This window comes from Orycteropus afer, unplaced genomic scaffold (assembly GCF_000298275.1).
Source record: "Orycteropus afer afer isolate SDZICR_OR568_19922 unplaced genomic scaffold, OryAfe1.0 scaffold00139, whole genome shotgun sequence".
Classification (NCBI taxonomy): domain Eukaryota; kingdom Metazoa; phylum Chordata; class Mammalia; order Tubulidentata; family Orycteropodidae; genus Orycteropus; species Orycteropus afer.
This window is the reverse complement of record NW_006921726.1, coordinates 1,393,934-1,415,217: the sequence shown is the minus strand read 5'-3', so window position 1 is coordinate 1,415,217 and position 21,284 is coordinate 1,393,934. Positions and strand designations below refer to the sequence as shown.

The 21,284-nt window shown below is 38.3% G+C and overlaps 1 protein-coding gene across 1 annotated transcript in view; it reads left to right on the top strand.

The window, feature by feature from the left end:
- NCOR1 (nuclear receptor corepressor 1) overlaps positions 1-21,284 on the top strand; it is a 308,055-nt gene that overhangs the window by 241,731 nt on the left and 45,040 nt on the right. The window contains exons 29-33 of the mRNA XM_042781622.1: positions 3,077-3,217; positions 4,439-4,522; positions 13,480-13,736; positions 14,217-14,577; positions 16,492-16,719. Of these exons, the coding sequence (XP_042637556.1) occupies positions 3,077-3,217; positions 4,439-4,522; positions 13,480-13,736; positions 14,217-14,577; positions 16,492-16,719 (1,071 nt within the window). The remainder of the gene's footprint in view (positions 1-3,076; positions 3,218-4,438; positions 4,523-13,479; positions 13,737-14,216; positions 14,578-16,491; positions 16,720-21,284) is intronic.

The window sequence follows — 21,284 nt, the reverse complement described above, 5'->3', positions numbered from 1 at the left end:
AAGCCAAGAAAAAACTAATGATTTACATATTGTTTCTGGAGGAAAATATTAATTATGTACATTGCCCAAGCTAGAAATCTGGATGTTATCTTGTACTTTTTCCCATTCCTACATCCAACCAATCACTAAGTCATTTTCCTTTCCTGAAGTCTCTGGAATCCACCTACTTCTCTGATTTTTCTCCTGCCACCATCATCTTTCATCGGAATAGCTTATTAGCTCTATTCTGGTTACCTAGTACCACTCTGACAAGAATATACCACAAATGGGATGGCTTGAACAAACAGGAGAACTATTTATTCTCTTAATATAGTTTGGAGGCTTTAAGTCTGAGTTCATAATGCCAGGCTGTAGGGGCTGGGTGAAAACTCCTCAACCTTGGGCTTCTGCTCTGCCTCCTGCTCCCAGCCTACTGAAGCTAGAGGCTTTTCTTCACTCAGACAGCTGCTGGCTGCTGAGGCTGACAAGCCCAAGGTTGACAAGTTAAAAGGCACAGTACCAATGTTACCAAACCACATGGCAGGCCATTAATTCAAGTCCATTCAAAGTCCCAAGGTTGGCAGAGCATGGCAGGCTGCTGAACAATGACACAGCTACGTGCAGGGTTCAACCATGCCATAAGCTAGAGACCGTTCTCCAAGGCTTCTTTTTATATACAGGAAGCAGACCACATCCCTAAAGCAGCTACTCAGGTGCTCGCAGTAGACTCCACCATGGAGTTGATTACCAGTCTCATCATGGGGAATACTACATCCAGCTGCCCAGCCATTCAACCAGGCCCAGCCAAGTTGACACACAAACCTAACTACCACAAGTTCCCTAACTGATCTCTTCACTTTCAGTTGTACTTATATTCAAAAGTATAAATCATACTGCTTTCCTGATTGACTTTCCATTGCCCTTTGGATAGCTGCACGCCTCTATACTGTGGCTTACACACTCCTACTCCTGGCCTATCTCTTCAGGTTATTCCCTTCTCACTCTTCTGTTAAGGCAATTCTGACTCTTAATGACCTCATGTTACAGAATAGTAACTGCCCCATAGGGTTTTCTGGACTCTAATTTTTATGGAAACATATAGTCAGGTCTTTGTCCTGTTCTCTCTTGGGGGGGTTTCAACCACCAACCTTTTAGTTATCAACCAACTGCTTAACTGTTGAGCTATCAGGGCTCCATCTCTTCCCCTTAGCCCATAACTTTACCTCACCCCTCACCTATTCCTCCCAACTTCATTCCATACATTCGCCATTTCCTGAACTTAAGTTCTTTTTAGTTCCATACTCTCTTTTGCATTATGTTCACTGTTCCCTCTGCCTGAACCACTTTTCCCTTTCTTTACCTTTGACTTACAAAACAACTCATATTTAGCCTCCAGGTTTAGGCAGTATTCTGAACCTTTAAATGTTAGGTTTTCCTTCTGCCATTCTCATAGCATGTTGTACGTTTCCTTTCATAATACTTATTGTGCTGTGTAAAAACCAAATTCACTGCCATTGAGTCAATTCCAACTCATATTGACCCCTTATGGTTTCCAAGTCAGTAAATCTTTATGGAAGTAGATTGCCAAGTCTTCCTTCTGTGGAGTGGCTGGTGGATTTGAATTGCCAACCTTCTGGTTAGTAGTCAGATGCCTTCGCACTGTGCCACCAGAGCTTCTTACTACACTGTATAGTAATTGCTTATTGATGTATGGAGGCATTCATCCTCCACTTCTGAGTAAATTCAGTAAATTTTAATTTGTTACTCTTATTTTCAAGGCCTAGCATATGCCTGATACTGATGCAGTTGTGGTAGTTAAGGTTATGTTTCACCTTGACTGTGTCTGGTTTTGAGTGGTTGAGCAGCTGGATGTAGTTATTAGTCCCCATGAGGAGACTGGTAATCACCTCCATGGTGGAATCTGCTTGAGCACCTGAGGAGCTGCCTTAGGGATGTGGTCTGCTTCCAGTATATAGCAAGCAGCTTTGAGAAAGGTCTCTGAGTTTTTTGACACATCTAGATCCTGCATTTGGCCGAGTCTTCATCTCAGTGGCCTGCCATGTTGCTTGATAATCTTGGGACTACACCATTTTAATTGTCGACATTGGTTTGTCAGCCTCAGCAGCCAGCAGCTGACTGAGTTAAGAGACACCTCTGGCTCCAGTAGGCCAGGAGCAAGTGGCATAGCTGAAGCCTAAGGTTGAGGTGCTGTCATCTGGCCCCAAGAGCTGGCACTTGGAGCTCGTATTTCTGCCCTCCTAAACTCTGGAAGCATAGTGCCTAAGGCACTTGACTGCTAACCAGAAGGCTGGTGGTTCAAACTCACCAGCCACTCCTCGGAAGGAAGATGGGGCAATCTACTTCCATAGTGATACTGCCTCGGAAACCCAAGGAGGGGTCGCTACAAGTGGGGTCCAACTCGATGGCACATAACAACAACAAACTATCAGAGAATAAACTCCTAATCAGATCCGACTCATAGCAACCCCTCCTTGGGTTTCTGAGGCGGTATCTCTACAGAAGTAGATTGCCCATTCTTCCTTGCAAGGAGTAGCTGGTGGGTTAGTCTTCTGACTAGCAGTCAAGTGCCTTAGGCACTCTGCCACCAGAGCTTCCTTCCTTTTATTTTAAACTATAAGGGAATAAAGTCCTATTTGTTAAAGTCATCCTCTTGTGGTATTTCCTGAGAGACACAAGAGAACCAAAACAGCACTCAATATATGTATTTGAATGAATGACAACATTTTTTATGAATATTATGTACATAGATGTATATTTTAGATTAAGACAAGTCTTTGTTATTATTTTTATAAAATTGTTGTTGTTGTTGTTGTTGTTTGCCGTCGAGTCGGCGCCGACTCATAGCGACCCCTCCTTGGGTTTCCGAGGCAGTATCACTATGGAAGTAGGATTGCCCAACCTTCCTTCCGAGGAGTGGCTGGTGGGTTTGAACCACCAGCCTTCTGGTGAGCAGTCAAGTGCCTTAGGCACTGTGCTACCAGAACTCCTATTAGACTATGAAATTAATACAACTTATTTACTGTACAGTGTTGGTCTTTGGCTCTGTTTGAGCACTTCTTGTTTCTACATTCTGCAGATGTTAAGAATGCTCGAGAAGGGACCAGAAGTCCAAGAACAGCTCATGAAATGAGTTTAAAGAGAAGCTATGAGTCTGTGGAAGGAAATATAAAACAAGGGATGTCTATGAGGGAGTCTCCTGTGTCAGCACCTTTAGAGGGTAAAATACTGTTTCTAGAACATTATTCAGTTAAATTTAATTTTGTATACTAAGTTGGCATTGTTGAATTAAGATGAATTAAACATTTATGGCATTTCTACCTGAAATTTACATAAATGTAACACACATAAATTTATATTTACATTAATGTATATTTATGTTTATATCTAAATATAAATCAAATGGTACATGACAGTGGTGGGAAGTAAAGATAAAATATAGTTTATATCAGAGGTAATTATTAGAATGCTCATGTTTAAAAACTCATATAACTTAGTAATTTATACCTATTCGAGTTAAATGAGTTTAAAACTGTAATAGAAAGAAATCTCACTTTCTATTATTTCTGGGTAAATGTATATAATGATTTCCAACCTTTGATTCAAAGTTATACATACGTAATATAAAACCACTTAAGAGGTTACTTGCAACACTTAATTTACATGTTCTATTTAATACATTTCTCCCTATTTTCATGCTTTCAATATTTCATGTTTTCCCTTTCTCACCACTGTATTTCAAATCTAAGTAGTGATTTTAGATCCCTCTTTCTTTCTCTTTAATAAACATTAGGATTTTAGATTTAGTGTTGAGTCTTTCGTTTTGCCCTATAATAGATACCTTTATAACTATTTTTTTTTAAGAAAACATCTAAAAAAAAGGATGTGTAATGTCATGTTGTGTACTTTTAACGTTTTTCCCATGATATTCTTCTGAATATTTTACAAATTTAAATTGACATGCCTTTCTCCACAGAGATTACATGAAAAAATATGTACTCTAGAAGAAGAGTTAGGAATGAGAGGAGAAAATGGAATGCTTGTGTTGTTGTCACTGAGGCTGGATAAACACCTGAAACTGTTGGCCTAAGATAATCTTTAAACCTTTGACCTTCAACCCAAACTATCCCCTAAAATTGTCTTTGAACCAAACAATAATTTAGTATGTTACTAAAGTATGTCTGCCTTTTTAGCATTGTGTTCTTTTAAAGAATTATTCATGTGAATGTAGTAACGAAAGTCACTAAATTATACAGGAAGTAATTGTTGAAAAGGTCTATCATTTATTATGTATATTTTCCCCAGAAAAATAAAAAAGAAAATTGCTAGAAGAAAATTAATTATATTAAAAATACATATATACTCTAAAGACACTGTTAAGTATATGAGAGTTGACAAAGACTTGCTATTTAATACTTGAATTGCTTTCTTATTTCAAAAGGGCTGATATGCCGAGCACTGCCCCGGGGAAGCCCTCATTCTGACCTCAAAGAAAGGACTGTGCTATCTGGTTCTATCATGCAAGGTAACCTTTTTGTTTATTTTGGCTTTTTATTCATAACTGCCTTACTTTATCACTTTGCATTATTTCTGGGTAAATGTATATAATATTTTCCAACCCTTGATTCAAATTTACACATACGTAATATAAAACCACTTAAGAGGTTATTTGCAACACTTGATTTACATGTTCTATTTAATATATTTCTCCCTATTTTTGTGCTTTCAGTATTTCATGTTTTCTGTTTCTCACCACTATATTTCAAATCTAAGTAGTGATTTTAGATCCCTCTTTCTTTATCTTTAATAAACATTGGGATCTTAGATGTTAGAGTAGTGTGGCATTAATTTGCAATGCATGAAGCCTGCTTTTCAAGACATTTTCTGTTTTAAAATTTTTATTGTGATTGAGGTGTAAGTGTACAGAGCAATTTCATCTTCCATACAACAGCTAACATACACTTTGCCTCATGACATTGACTGCAGTTTCCCACAGTGCAACAGCTTCTCTCTCACTTCCTCCTCACTGGTACCTCTTCCCTGCATCCTTTCCTCCATGCACTCCTGCCACTCGAGCTGTCTTTGTGTGCATACACAGCCCTTCTGTTCTACCATGTTTGATCTCTCCAGAGAGTGTATCTACCTAATAATGTAAATGTTCAGCTCATATGCCTGTCTTTTGTTTGGCTGGAAGCCACAGGAGTAGGTTCAGTTCCAGATGTGAAGGGCAGCTGGAGGCCATAGTCTCAGTGGTTCCATCAGGCTCTATCAGACCAGCAAACCTGGTCCTTTTTTTCTTTAATGATTTTGAATTTGGTTCCGCATTGTTCTCCCACTGTGGTAGTTAATGTTGTGTGTCAGCCTTGCTGGGCCTGGTTTAGTGGCTGGGGAGCTGATGGTAGTTATTCCCCATGGTGAGACTGGCAGTCAGCTCCATGGTGGGATCTGCCACAAGCAGCTGAATGGCTGCTTTAGAGATGCAGTCTTCTTCCCGTATATAAGCAGCAGCTTTGGGAACGGTCTCTAGCTTATGGCATGCCTAAACCCTGCATGTGGCCGAGTTGTTGTTTAGCAGCCTGCCATGCTCTGCCGACCTTGGGACTTTCAGTGGACTTGAATTAATGGCCTGCCGTGTGGTTTGGTAACATGGGGACTGTGCCTTTTTACTTGTCAGCGCCAGCAGCCAGCAGCTGTCTGCGTGAAGAAAAGCCTGTAGCTTCATTGGGCTGGGAGCAGGAGGCAGAGCTGAAGCCCAAGGTTGAAGGCCCCCAGCCCCTAGAGCCTGGCACTTTGAACTTGAATTCAGACTTAAAGTCTCCAAACTATAAGAGAGTAAACTTGTGTGTTAAAGCCATCCCATTTGTGGTATATTCTTGTCAGAGTGGTACAGAGGTAACCAAAACACCCATTCTATCTAGGATCTCCTACATAGTTCCCCCTCCTAGTTGTTGATAGTGGTAGCTGGGCACCATTTAGTTCTTCTGGTCTCATAGTTGTCGTATAGGCTGAGGATTGCATGGTGTACCATCCGCTTGGACTAATTGTTTCCACACATCATTGTTTTTCTTCATTCTTCTTTGCTCTGGTTGAGGAGAGACTCGTCATTGCATCTAGATGGCCACTTGCAAGCTTTTAATATCCCAGTCACCACTCCTGAAATTAGTATGTGGAACAGTGATTTTGTGCAGTATGTTATGCCAGTTGACCTTGATGTCCCCTGCAACTATGGTCTTGAGCCTACAGGTCCAACTACTCGCTTCCTCCTGGTAGCTGGCTGTGGCTAAGAAGTGACCACAGCCTTCTCCCTTGTCAGCTCTACTATATATGTGGAAATTCTTACAGAACATACAAATACACTTGTAGAAATATTGTCTGCCAACCCTGTACATGGTCATGGGCACACTCTCCCCTGCCTAGACATACCTAATAGTTTAGCCTGTCCACCTATCTATCCACCCGTATATCCATGTTTGCCTTTACTGACAACACAGTACTGTATGTGCAAAAGGATTCATCTTGGTTGTCTGTACCTCCCATCTATCTCTCTCTGTCTTCCTCTTCCTCGGTGCCACCATGTTGATGACTCACATTTGGTACATTGCCCTTCTCTTCACCCAAATCCATACTTACTCTACCTAACTGGCAGTGTTCCCTTCCTTCCACTCCCATACCTGGTAACCAACAAAGAAAGTGTCCTTCCATATATAAACCTTTCATTGACTTTTTACAATAATGGACTAATATAATATTTGTCCGTGATTGACTTACTTCACTCAATATAATGTCCTCCAAGCTCATCCACATTATGCTGTGTTTTGCTGATTTTATGTTATTCTTTAGGGTTGCATAGTATTTCATTGTGTGTAAGTACCCTTCCTTGGTTATCCATTCTTCTGTGGATGGCACTAGGTTGTTTCCATCTTTGTACTGTTGGAAATAGTGCTGCAGTGAACATGGGTGTGCATATACCTGTTCTTGTCTTGGCTCTCACTTCTTTAGGATGTGTACCTACTAATGGAATGGCTGGGTCAAATGGTATTTCTAATTCCAACTTTTTAAGGAATCTCCATACAGCTTTCCACAGTGGTTGTATCATGTGACAATCCCACCAGCAGAGTATGAGAGTTCTAATCTCTCCACATCCTCACCAGCATTTGTTATTTTCCGCCTTGTTGAACTCTGCAAGAGTGCTCGGACAAGATGGTATCTCATTGTTGTTTAGATTTGCATCTCTCTAATGGCTAATGATCATGAGCATTTCTTCATCTGTTTGTTGGCCTCCTGAATATCCACTTTGGTGAAGTGTCTATTCATGTCTTCTGTCCATTTTGGAATTGGATTATTTGTCTTTTTGTTGTTGAGGTGTTGGATTTTTCTATAAATTCTAGAGATAAGTCCCTTGTCAAATAAGTCATTGCCAAATATTTTTTCCCAATCTGTAGGTTCTCTTTTGACTCTTTTGGAGAAGTCTTTGGAAGCACATAAAAATTTAATTTTTAGAAGGTCCTAGTCATCTAGTTTATCTTCTGCTGTTTGTGCATTTTGGGTTACACTTGATAGTCTATTTATGTCATGTATTAGGGCCCCTAAATTGGCCGTAGTTTTTCCTTGAGAAACTTTATAGTTTTAAGTTTCACATATAAGTCTTTGATTCATCTGGAGTTATGGTGTGAGGTATTGATCTTGTTTCATTTTTCTGCAAATGGATTTCCAGTATTACCAGCACCATTTGTTAAACAGTCTCTTCCCCATTTAATGGATTTTGGATTTTGTCAAAGATCAACTGACCATAGGTTGATGGATCTATTTCTGAGTCTCATTTCTATTCCATTGGTCTCTGTGTCTGTCGTTGCACCAATAGGTGCACCAATAGGTTTTAAGATCTGGGAGTTTGAGACTTCTTGCATTGTTGTTCTTCTCTAATAATGCTTTGCTTATTCAAAATATCTTTCCTTTCCATATAAAGTTAGTGATTGGTTTTTCCATATCCTTAAGGAATGTTGATGGGATTGGAATTGCATTGAATATACAGATTAGTTTGTGTAGAATTAACATTTTCACAGTGTTCAATCTTCCTATCCACAAGCATGGGATGTTCTTCCATTTATGTAGATCTCTTAAGGTTTCTTGAAGTAGTCTTTTATAGCTTCCTTTGTACAGGTCTTTTGTGTCACTGGTACAATTTATTCCCAAGTATTTTATTTTTTTGGTAGCTATTATAAATGGTATTGATTTCCTTATTTCTTTTTCAGCAATCTCTTTGCTGGTGTAGAGGAATCCAACTGATTTTTGGATGTTGATCTTATATTCTGCCACGATGCTAAATCTCTCAATTAGTTCCAGTAGATTTTTGACTGAGTCTTTTGGGTTTTCTAGGTAGAGGATCATATCATCAGCAAATAGGGATCGTTTGACTTCTTCCTTATCAGTTTGGATGCCTTTGATTTCCCGTTCTTGCCTTATTACCCTGGCTAGGACTTCTGTACAGTGTTGAATAGAAGTGGTGATAGAGGGCATCCTTGTCTGGTTCTTGTTCGCATGGGGAATGGTTTCAGTCTCTCTCCATTGTGAATAATGTTGGCTTTTGGTTTTGCATAGATGCCCTTTATTATGTTGAGGAATGTCCCTTCTATTTCTGTTTTGCTGAGAGTTTTGATCAGGAATGGGTGTGGGATTTTATCAAATGCCTTTTCTGCATCGATTGATGTGATCATGTGATTCTTTTTCTTTGTTTTATTTATGTGGTGGATGACGTTGATTGTTTTTCTAATGTTGAACCATCCTTGCATACCTGATATGAATCCCACTTGGTCATAATGAATTATTTTTTTTGATACGTTGTTGGAGTCTATTGGCTATGATTTTGTTGAAGATTTTTACATCTATATTCATGAAGGATATTGGTCTGTAGTTTTCCTTTTGAGTGATGTGTTTGCCTGGTTTTGGTATCAGGATTATGCTTACTTCATAAAATGAATTTGGGAGGATTCCATCTTTTCTATGTTTTGGAATAGTTTGAGTAGGATTGGTGACTGTTCTCTGAACGTTCAGTAGAATTCTCCTGTCAAACTATCTTGGCCAGGACTTTGTTTTGTTGGTAATTTTTTTATGACCTGTTCAATTTCTCCTTTTGTATGGATCTCTTCAAATTTTCCACCTCAGTCTGTGTTAGTTTATGAAAGTAGTGTGTTTCAGGATATCTGTCCATTTCTTCCAGATTATCAAATTTGTTGGAGTACAGTTCTTCAAATGTGTCCTGATATTATCCTTTTTATTTCAGTTGGTTCTGTTGTGATGTTACCCATTTAGTTTCTTATTCATGTTATTTGTATTCTCTCTCTGTTTTCCTTTCTTACATTTGCCAGTAATTTGTCAGTTTTATTAATCTTTTCAAAAAAACAATTTCTGGTGGTGTTAATTTTTTTCCTGTCATCTTTCTATTTTCTGTTTCATTGATTTCTGCTCAAATCTTTATTTCCTTTCTTCTGGTGACCATAGGCTTTTATTGCTGTTCTTTTTCTAATTGTTGGAGATGCTGGTTTAAAGTTTTGATTTTGGCTCTTTTTCATTTTTTGATGTGTGCATTTACTGGTATAAATTGACCTATGATCACAGCTTTTGCTTTGTACCAGTGATTTTGGTATGATATGTATTCATTTTCATTTGATTCAAGGAGTTTTTTCATTTCATTTTTCATTTCTTCTGTTACCCAGTCATTCTTAACGAGGATGTTGTTCAGTTTCCATGTGTTTGCTGTTTTTCCCTTCATCATCTCATTGATCATTTCTAATGTTATAGCATTGTGATCTAAGAAGATGCTTTGCAGTATTTCAGTGTTCTTCTTAAAATATATGAAGGCTTGCTGTATGGCCTATCCTATGGTGTATCATGGAGAATGTTCCATGCATACTGCAAAAGAATGTATATTGTGCTGTTCTTGGGTGAAATGCTCTATAAATGTCTATGAGGTCAAGTTGGTGTATTGAATTCTTCAGCACTTCTGCATCTTTGTTGAGTTTCTTTCCTGTTGTCCTATCTTTGATTGAAAGTGGTGTGTTAAAGTCTTCTACTCTGTGGAGTCATCTATTTGCCTTTTCAATTCTGTTAAAGTCTGATTTTATATATTTTAGTCCTCTTTTATTAGGTTCATAGTTATTTTTTATGGTTATATCTCCTTGTTCAAATGATTATTTAATCATTATATAATGTCCTTCTTTGTCTCTTATGGTGGTTTTTGTCTTAAAGTCCATTTTATCAGAAATTAATATTGCCACTCCTGCTCTTTTTTGGTTGCCATTTCTTGATAGATGTTTTTCCAACATTTGATTTTTGGTCTATTTTTGTCTTTGCCTCTAAGGTGTTTCTCTTATAAACAGCATATTGATGAGTTATGTTCTCTTATCTAGTCTGCAACTCTCCATCTCAAGTGATTCATTTAATCCATTGACATTCAGCATAATTACTGATAAGTATGAATTGGTTGCTGTCATTTTGTTATGTGTTTTCTCATGGTGTTTCTGGTTTCTTTGTTTTATATAATTTTTTCTGCTGAGCTCATTATGTTTATGAATCATGTTATCATTTAGTTTGTTGGTATTGTTTTATTATTTGCTAAATGTTTGTACTTGTCGTCTTTTTTTATTGTGATATGAAGGTTTATAGTTTTTCTTTGAAGTTACTCTATTATTATTTTCTCCCCAAGTTTAGAACAGTCCATAGAATCTTGCAACTCTCTTGACTTCCTCACCGTTTAGAAGTTCTTTAAGTACACTATTTTTTCCCTCTTTTTGGTTTGTAGTTGTCCTCATTTGCCAATTGATGTCTCTAGTTCCCTATTTACAATCTTGTAAGCTTATTTTACTTTGGATACATCCATAGCTGTGTTAGTTTCTGGGTGATACCATCTTGTGTATTAATGGTCAGTTGTTGTTTGCTATTATTGGTTCTCTGTCAAAGGACTCCCTTTAGTCTCTCTTGTAAGGTTAGTCTGGTTTTAACCAATTCCCTTACTTTTCTCTTATCTGGAATTCTCCTAATTTTTCCATCATATTTGAAAGATAATTTTTCTTGGTATAAAGTTCTTGGTTGACAATTTTTCTCTTTCTGGTTTTTATATATACCATCCCATTGCCTTCTCACTTACATGATTTCTGCTGAGAAATCAGAGCTTATTCTTATTGGTTGTCCTTTGTAAGGAACTTTTCATTTTTCCTGTATGCTTTCAGGATTCTTTCTTTGTCTTTGGTTTTGATGAGTTTGATGATGATATGTCTTGGTGATTTTCTTTTGGGGTCTCTCCTGTCTGAGGTTCATTGGACTTCCTGAATGGATTTATTCTCATCTTTAATCATATCAGGGAAATTCTCTTCCAACCAATCTTGGACAATTTTCTCAGTCATTTTCTTTTTCTCTTCCTGTTCTAGAATTCTGATTACACGTAGATTATTCATTTTGATGGCATCCCACATGAACCTTAGGCTTTTCTTCATTTTGTTTTGATCTTTTTTTCTGCTTGATCCCTTTCCAAAGAAATATTGAGGTATTTGTCTTCAGTCTCATTAATTTTGTCTTCTGTTGATTCATTTCTACTCATTTGCCCTTTCAATGTGTTATCTATTTCTGACAATTTAGTATTAATCTTCTGGATTTCTATCTGTAGATTGTGAATCATTTGTAATTTTTCATTCATTTTATCATTTTGTTCTTGTATTTTCTTCTGAAATTTTTCTAGAGTTTTGTCTGTGTTTTCCTTAATTTTCTCAGTGTTTTCCTTGATCTGTCTCTTAATCCTTTGAAGATACCTAAATATAATTCTTTTGAATTCCTTATCCAGGGAGTTGCAATGCTATTTCTTCCTCAGGGATGTGTTCTGGGTCTTTATCCTGCTCATTTGTTTCTACCACTTTATCTTGCTTTTTTGTGTGGAATGTGTCTCTTGTCTCTGAAACATTATGACATTGTTCTATTTAGATTTCTGTTAACTGTTTGTGCAGAGCAGTTAAGGGTGAGTCAGGCTTTTCTTTGTGGTCGTTAGTCGTTGGCTAGTTGGTGGAAAAGGAAGTGGTTGCTCTAACTCAGTAAGTCTACCTGCAGGAGGTGCAATTGTGATTGCATCACATCGGCACAGTTACTATCTCTCACTCAGACAAAAAGAACGATTGATCAACCATCAAAAAAGTAAAAGCAAGCAGACAAAAAACACACCACATAAACACACAGGAACAATCATTAAAAAAAAAAAAGTCCACGCAGAGTCTGGTGAGGGGGCAAAAGAGAATGGAGGTAGAGTATGAGAATAATGAAGAAAATAATGGAAAAAAATGCTTAAAGAAAAAACAAGGAATGGGGAGAACCAGAAGAAAGAAGAAAAGGGGAACCAGGAACAGGGAAGAGATAAAAAGCTGAAAATTATAACTTGGGAAGGGAAGAACAAAGAATAATAAGTAGAATGAAATAATAATAATAATTTTAAAACAGAGAAGAACACATAAACTAGAAAATAAAAAAGAAAGAAAATCTGCACATGGCAGGGCACTGAAGCTCCATCTGAGCACATCGACGGGATGAATTCCTGTCAGTCCGGAAGGTGGGTGGGAGTGATGGATGGCTGCACCTCCATTCACCAAGAGGGTGTGGGGTATTAGAGTAATAGGGGGAATATCACACCTTTCCAGTCGCTTGTGTCTGGAATGTCCTTGCCGTCTCTGGCAAGTGGAGCCTTTTCTTAGGCCCGTGGAGTCTGAGAGAATGCTGTCACTTTAAACATCCAAAATAGTTGAACTACTTGGAAGCATTCAGAATGGCTGTATCCTGCATACAGCCTAAAATCCCCAGCTCAGCCTATCTTCCTCTTCCCCGTTTCCCCTTTTATTCACCAGCCACCAGTGCAGTCCTATGTGCAGCCCCTGGCTAGCAGATCCAATTTTTAGGTTATAATCGTTAGGTCCTAACACTGCTCGGCAATATCCAAGTTGTCTGTGCCATCAGGATTGTTGACAGTCCACAGCTCCATATGTCTCCTTTTTCAGTGTTTTCATGCAAAGTCTTGTGCTAGTTTAGTCTACTTCTATATCCTTCCTTTCAAAGCTCAGGGCTCCAAGATTATCTTGTGTGTCTCTGTTAATTGGTTCCCCTTTTCTTTGTTGAAGAAGGTCTGTCTTGTTTGTCTGCCTATTTTGTCATCTTACCGGACTGGACATTTTCACTTTTGAAGTATTAACTATTAAAGTTTTGATTATGACTTTTTCTCTTAGCTACATAGTTTATTTGAAGATGATAGTTGCCTATTAATATATAAATGTCTTCTTTATTTAAGAACCATTTTGTGATTGTGATGAATGATGGATCTTGAACCACCTTAAAAAAATAATGATTGATAAATTCTGTTTGAGGATTTATTGAAAATAGAAGATTGATTAGGAACTGCAAGATTGATAGCAAGGCATTATTTTAATAAATACGTTTCTTGAATTCTTTTGGAAGGCACACCAAGAGCAACTACTGAAAGCTTCGATGATGGCCTTAAATATCCTAAGCAAATTAAGAGGGAGAGTCCTCCCATACGAGCATTTGAAGGTGCCATTACCAAAGGAAAGCCATATGATGGTATTACCACCATCAAAGAAATGGGGCGTTCCATTCATGAGATTCCACGGCAAGATATTCTAACTCAGGAAAGCCGAAAGACTCCAGAAGTGGTCCAGGGTGCGAGGCCAATAATTGAGGGCTCTATTTCCCAGGTAACTAGATTGTGGTCCTTTATTTCAACAATTCCACTTCAGATTGTGATAATTATTTATTATTTTAAAAAGTGATTTTATTTTAAATCATTCTTATAATACTAGGTCCTCATTTTTTCTTGTGTCTTAGTGTGGAATATAAAATGTGCCTAATTATGCAACTCAATATGAGTGGATTTCTTTTTTTTTTTTTTAAACAACACATTATTATTATTATTTTTTATTTCTTTTTTTTGATAAATGAATGTAAATTTTATCTTTCTTTTTTTATATTTTAAGAGCTTATTTTGCATTCAAGATCACACGTATATTTAGTTTCATTCCCCATTGGAGTATGAGTGGGTTTCTGATTGAAACAGCCACATAGACAATATAGACTACCACAGCAAAGTGTAACCATGATGAACCAAGCATAGACCTGAGATGGAAAAGCATCCAGATGACTTGGGCTACTTCTGATATTTGTTTCTCTTCCTTTAGGGTACACCGATAAAATTTGACAGCAACTCAGGTCAATCTGCCATCAAACATAATGTCAAATCCTTAATCACAGGACCTAGCAAACTACCCCGTGGGATGCCGCAACTGGAAATTGTACCAGAGAACATAAAAGTGATAGAACGGGGAAAATATGAGGATGTGAAAGCAGGCGAGCCAGTGCGTTCCCGGCACACATCTGTGGTAAGCTCCGGCCCTTCCGTTCTTAGGTCAACACTTCATGAAGCTCCCAAAGCGCAGCTGAGCCCAGGGATTTATGATGACACCAGTGCACGTAGAACACCTGTGAGTTATCCAAACACCATCTCCAGAGGCTCACCCATGATGAATAGACCCTCTGATGGTATGTTCCTTTTCTCATATTTTCTGATTATTTTTATTGCATATTTACACCTGTAGCAAGTAGTAAATATCAAATTTCTAGTTTCAAATTATCATCATACCTAAAGGCTGTACTTTTATGCTACAGCTATGGTAGTCTACCAAATTAAGAATAGGTATAACTTTTGGTAAAATTTTTAAGGTTAAATCAAGTTGACAGTATGGTGGAATCTAGAAATGCTCTAGAATGAGTGTGCTGGTTTTCAAAGGGTTTTAAATGGTTTTCTTGAAGCCAGTTTTGACAATTGCTTCTTCAGTAGCATTATAGTGTGGTGTTTCAAAGTTTAGACTCTGAAGCTAGACTTGCTTAGGCTTGAGCTGCTTACTTAGGCTTGCACTTACTGAATGAACTTGGACAAGTTTCTTGTTTATTTATTTAGCCTTAAGTTTCTTAGTCTGTAAGATGATAATGTAATATTAGGACCTATTTAAGTGTTGTGAAGATAAAATGAGGTAAAACTTTTAAAGAGTTTAGCATAGTGGCTAGTATGTAGCAAGGACTAAATAAATGTAAACTATATTATTGTCATAATTATTGTTGTTAAGGAGCTCTGGTGTCACTGTGGTCAAGGCTGTTGACCAAAAGGTTGACAGCTTGAATCTACTGGTTGCTCTGTGGGAGGAAAATGAAGCAGTCTGTTTCCATAAAGATGTATAGCCTTGGACACCCCACCAGGGTTGCTGTGTATCACAGTTGACTTGAAGGCAGTGGGTTTTGTTTTTTTGGTATTACTATTACCATCATAACCTGACACTTGTTTGGGGTTTATGCTGTTAGCAGCTATATTAGTAAGATTAGAGGCATTGATTTAACAGGTAATCCCCAAAACAATTGAAGGACCTCATGGATGTATCCACTTACTATTTTTATTATAATACATATTAATTGAGGACTTACCATATGGAGAAATTCTGGGCCAGACATGGCATGGATTATAAAGGTGAAGAGTTTCTTTGAGGGTAGGAAAAAAATAGGACAGAGGGAAGAAGCAAACAGAACATCTAGCTATGTATAGGGGGATGAATCCAGAACCTTTGTCTCTAGTTTTTAAAGGAGGCAAATTGTCCTGCAGAGTGGAAGGGCACTATACATTTGAGCAAATTGGGACTTGTCAGGAGATATAATAAACCAGCATGAGATCCTAACAGGCACATGTGTTTGATTGTGGCAAAGTTGATACTATCATATTAATAATTAGATCGTGGTGATAGTACATAACATTATAAATGTATGTAATGCCACTGAATTATACACTATTAAATGGTCAAAAGGGTATTATTTTGTTACAGTTTAAAAATATTAATAATGAAGGTAATAGCCAATAAGTGCATGGATATGATAGAACCAGTAGGACAGTTTAACTACTCTGAGTAACACTGTTTAGAAAAGGAGGATCTGGAGAGAGAAGATTGATGTTGTGAGGTGATGAGAAAATCATTGTGGAAATACACTGGAAAACACAATGCAAAGGAGGTGTTAGTATAACTTAGTGATTGATGGGCAGCAAATCAGTTGGGTAACAGAGAGAAAATTGAGATTTGCTACATGTAAGACTAAAAAAATTTAGAATCATATAGAAACAAAATCATTTATAATGGGATTTAAAGAGGAATTTTGAACTTTGTTTTTAATCTTCATATAAGACAGTAAAATGCTGGTACTATAATAATAAAGATGACAGTTGTCCAGATCTCAGAAGCTTCTTTTACTTCTTCATATTTGCATAATTAACAAGATTGAACTTTAAATGTTCAGTGAAGAAAGAACAAAAAATTTTATGAATATAGTCTGTATCTGAGTGATTAAGAAATGGTTAAATATTTTCATACTTAGCGAGTTTGCTTAAGAATTTGTGGTATTGGCTCTTTATTCCAGTTACAATTTCTTCTGGCAAGTCTACCAATCATGAAAGAAAATCTACACTCACCCCTACTCAAAGAGAAAGTATACCAGCCAAATCTCCAGTTTCTGGGGTGGATCCTGTAGTAAGCCACAGCCCTTTTGATCCCCATCACAGGGGCAGCACAGCAGGGGAGGTCTATAGAAGCCATCTTCCCACACACTTGGACCCCACAATGCCATTTCACAGGGCTCTGGATCCTGGTAAGCACGGGACATAGGGATAATTTATAGCAAAGAAATGTATGGCTTTTTAAACATTCTATCAAAGTGTACAATATGCAGAAATGTGCACATACTGGCAGTCCTAGGGTACATGATGAGATCTTTAAGAATGTGAAGGTAAGTCACATCAGGTGCATATGGTTTGTAATAAGCTTTACCTTAGTGCCAGAAAATGCTTGAAGCCTTTTGACCTATTTAAAAGTTGCATGTGCATCCAGTAAAAGTGATTGCATGGAAGAAAGAGTGTGGGATTGGCTCAATCATTTCAAAGTGAGGACAGATTTACATGAAATTAAAAGGCAAATAAGAGTTGTCTGTAAGCTGGATATTAGTAACTCTGGGACTGCCTGTATACCAATGGAAGTACAGAATCCTTCTAGATTTTTTTGTCCAGTCTTCTACGTTTATTTATTCTACATCTAGCAAATATGCAATCAAAATGTATCGATAATTACTGGCGAAAGTTGGAAACGAAGATGCGCATCGGTAGTTGGAAAATATGGCCTTGGTGGTAGAAATGATGTCAGAGGTCATATGATAGAATTTTGCAAGACCAACAACTTACTCATTGCAAATACTTTTTTAAACAACAATAAATGGTGACCATACGTGTGGACTTCAGTAGGTGGAATATACAGGAATCATGTCTACTACATCTGTGAAAAGAGGCAAATGGAAATGCTCAATATCACCAGTCAGAACAAGGCCAGAGGCCAACTATGGATCAGATCATCAGTTGCTCATATGCAAGTTCAAGATGGATCAAAGACTTAAATATAAAACCTAAAAGTATAAAGTTCATCAAAGTAAAAATAAGGGCAAACGTAGGGGTCCTAATATATGGCATAAATAGACTTATCAAACATAACTGAAAATGCACAAAGAGCAGAAGATAAACTAGATCAGTAGGACCTTCTAAAAATTAAATTTTTACGCACATCAAAAGATTTCTCTAAAAGAGTAAAAAGAGAACCTGCAGGTTGGGAAAAAATATTCAGCAATGACATAACTTACAAGGGACTTATCTCTAAAATTTATAGAAAACTCCAATACTTCAACAACAAAAAGACAAACAATGCAATTTAAAAAGGGGTAGAAGATATGAATAGACACTTCACCAAAAAGGATATTCAGGCGGCCAACAAATAAATGTTTCTAATCATTAGCCATTCAGGAAAAAAAAAAAAACCTCACTGCTGTTGAGTCAATTCCTAGACACCCCTCCTTGGGTTTCTGAGGTGATATCTCTATGAAAGTAGATTGCCCGATCTTCCTTCCGAGGAATGGCTGGTGGGTTAGCAGTCAAATACCTTAGGTACTGTACTACCAGAGCTCCTTCATTAGCCATTGTTGTTGTTGTTATGTGCTGTTGAGTTGGACCTGACTCATAGCAACCCCTCTGCAAAAAGGGCAAGGAAGCCACATATTCTGACCTCTTAGAACCCCACAAGAGGAAGGCAGAATCACCATCAATAGCCCAAGGCCTATTACTGCAAGGCCAGACATGCTGCCTCCCTCCAGCTCTTTCAGCAACTGTTCCTCCCAAAGCACCCACCACCTCTCTCCTGGGTTCGATAATTCGCTGCAGCGGCCACACAGAACTTACAGATTATGAGGTTTATTAGGGAAGCACCAGGTTACAATTCAAGTTCAGGAAAAAACGTTTAGTCTCTCTCCCACCCCACCATCCCTCAGCCAACAGTCTCTCAGTCTCTCTCCCAGCAGTGCGTGTCCCTTGGTGTCTCTCTCAGCAATGCACGCCTCTTGCATCTCTTTCCCAGCAGCGCGTGTCTCTTTCAGTAGCACGTCTTCCTCCACCAGCAGTCAGAGAGAGTTCTGCCTCTAGGAGGCCTCCTTTTGAGCTTGGCGGAGTGGCCAACCAATCATAACAACAGAATTCTAAGCACCTGAGAGTAAGCCTCCCATAACACTGTTGTGCCACGCCCAACAGAAATAACCCAGGTGGATAACATTTACAATCAGGAACTCCTCAGCTGCTCATTCCACCACTGAGTTTACAATGACTTATGGGTAGAAAAGCCATACTGAGTAATTTACTACTCTGCACCCTCCTTGGGTTTCCAAGGCGGTATCACTATGAAGTGGATTGCCCAACCTTCCTTTCCAGGAGTGGCTAGTGGGTTTGAACCACTAGCCTTCTTGTTATCAGTGAAGTGCCTTAGGCACTACGCTACCAGAGCTCCTTCATTAGCCATTAGAGAGATGCAAAACAAAACATCAATGAAATACCATCTCACCTCAGAACTAATACCAAAGTTCGATAAGACAGAAAATAACAAATTCTGGTGAGAATGTGGAGAGGTTGGGACTCTCATACACTGCTGATGGGGACTGTAAAATGGTATGGAAAAAATATGGTGCTTCCTTAAAAAGTTGGAAATAGAAATACTATTTGATCCAGCAATCCAACTACTAGGTATATATCCTAAGCGAGTGTGAGCTGTGACTCAAATAGATATATATTTAACCCATGTTCATTGCAGCACTATTCATAATAGCAAAGAGATGGAAACAACCAAAGTGCCCATCAGTGGATGAATGGATTACCAAACTATGGTACGTACACAGAGTGGAACAGTCTACAACACTAAAGAATAATGAAGACTCTGCAAAACATTTTAAAACATAGACCAATTTAGAGGACATTATGCTGAGTAAAGTAAGTCAATCACAGAAGGACAAATAATTCTGAGTCTACAATTATAAATAGTTCAGAAAAGTTTTACACATGTAAGGAAGTTTTCTTTGTTCGTTACCAGGAATGGGCGGGGAGGGGAGGGAAAATTGCTACCTAGATAAGAGATAAGTGTTGATTTGCTTGATGGGAAAGGCAGTGTACCAAAATCAAATAACCAGCAGAATAACACTAAGTAAAAGGAAGACATGGAGAGGTGCACAGGAGGTACAGACAGTAAAGGTAAATACTTTTATATACACAGTAGTTCATTATAAGTAATAAAATACATTAACCTAGGGGTGGATCCTTAAGTAGACAGGCTAAAAGATCACGTATGGCTAGGCCAAAGGGAATATATCCATGGCCATATATAAGTTTGGCAGGTGATATTTCTGCATACCTATCTGTATGTGCTATAAGAATGTCCATATATGTAATAGAGCTAACAGGCCAAAGTTATAACTCTTACCCATAGTCATATCACCTTGAAGGAGTGAATCACTGGGCCCCCTGGGCTCTGGACCATGGTCACAGAGGATATCAAGGTCAATTGGCATAACATATGTGGTAGTTAAAGTTATGTGTCAACTTGGCTCGGCGTGGTTTTGAGTGGCTGAGTAGCTGGTGGTATTTATTCCCCATGATGAGACTGGCAATCAACTCCATGGTGAAATCTGCCATGAACAGCTGAGTAGCTGCTTTAGGAATGTGGTCTGCTTTCAGTATATAAGGATAAATTTTGGGAATGGTCTGCAGCTTTTGGCATGCTTGAATCCTGCATGTAGCTGAGTGGTCATTCAGCAGCCAGCCATGTTGTCTGCCAATCTTGGGACTCTTAATAGACTGAATCAATGGTCTGCCGTGTAGTTTGGTTACATCAGAACTGTGCCTTTTTACTTGGCAACCTTGGGTTTGTCAGTCTCAGCAGCCAACAGCTGCCTGAGTGAAGGAAGCCTCCAGCTTCAGTGGGCCAGAAGCAAGAAGCAGAGCTGAAGCCCAAGGTCAAGGGGCTTTCACCCTGCCCTTAGAGCTTGGCACTTTGAACTCAGACTTCTAGCCTCCAAAGTTGTAAGAGAATGAATCTCTGTTCAAGCCATCCCATTTGTGGTATTTTTGTTAGAGTGGCACTAGGTTACCAAAACAAGTACTACACAAAAGTATTGCTCTACATCCTACTTTGGTGAGTAGCAACTGGGTCTTAAATACTTGGAATTGGCCATCTATGATGCAACAATTGGTCTCTCCAAACAAGAATGAAGAAAATCAAAGACACATGGAAACAGTCTAAGCGACTAATGGACCCTATGGGAACTTCAGCCTACATGACCATTAGACCAGAAGAACTATATGATGATTGGCTACCACTGTCAACCACTTAGAAAGGGCTCAGTGTAGGAGATTCTGGATAGAGGGGGAGAAAAATGTGGAACAATACGCAAGATCATAAAAAAAGACCAGACTTACTGGCTGATAGAGACTAGTGAAACCCTCAAGACTATGGCCATTAGTCACCCTTTGGGCCTGGAATTGAACTCACTCCTGTGATTTCTAGCCAAATGGTAGGCCTACAAGGTGAACAATTATACCAGGTAGGTATACTCCTTAGAACAATCAACGATGAGAGATCAGAAGGGCAGCATTTGCACACAGAGATAGCTCACGGCAGAAATGCATAGAAAAGGACACAGGGAAAAGGTAATCACAGGGAGAAAATTGGAAGAGAGCTATGACATTAGGGGGATTGCAGTAAACGTCATGAAACAAAATGTATGTGAACTGTTGAATGGAAAATGAATGTTCTCTGCAAACTTTCACCTAAGTCACAATTTATTAAAAAAAAAAAAAA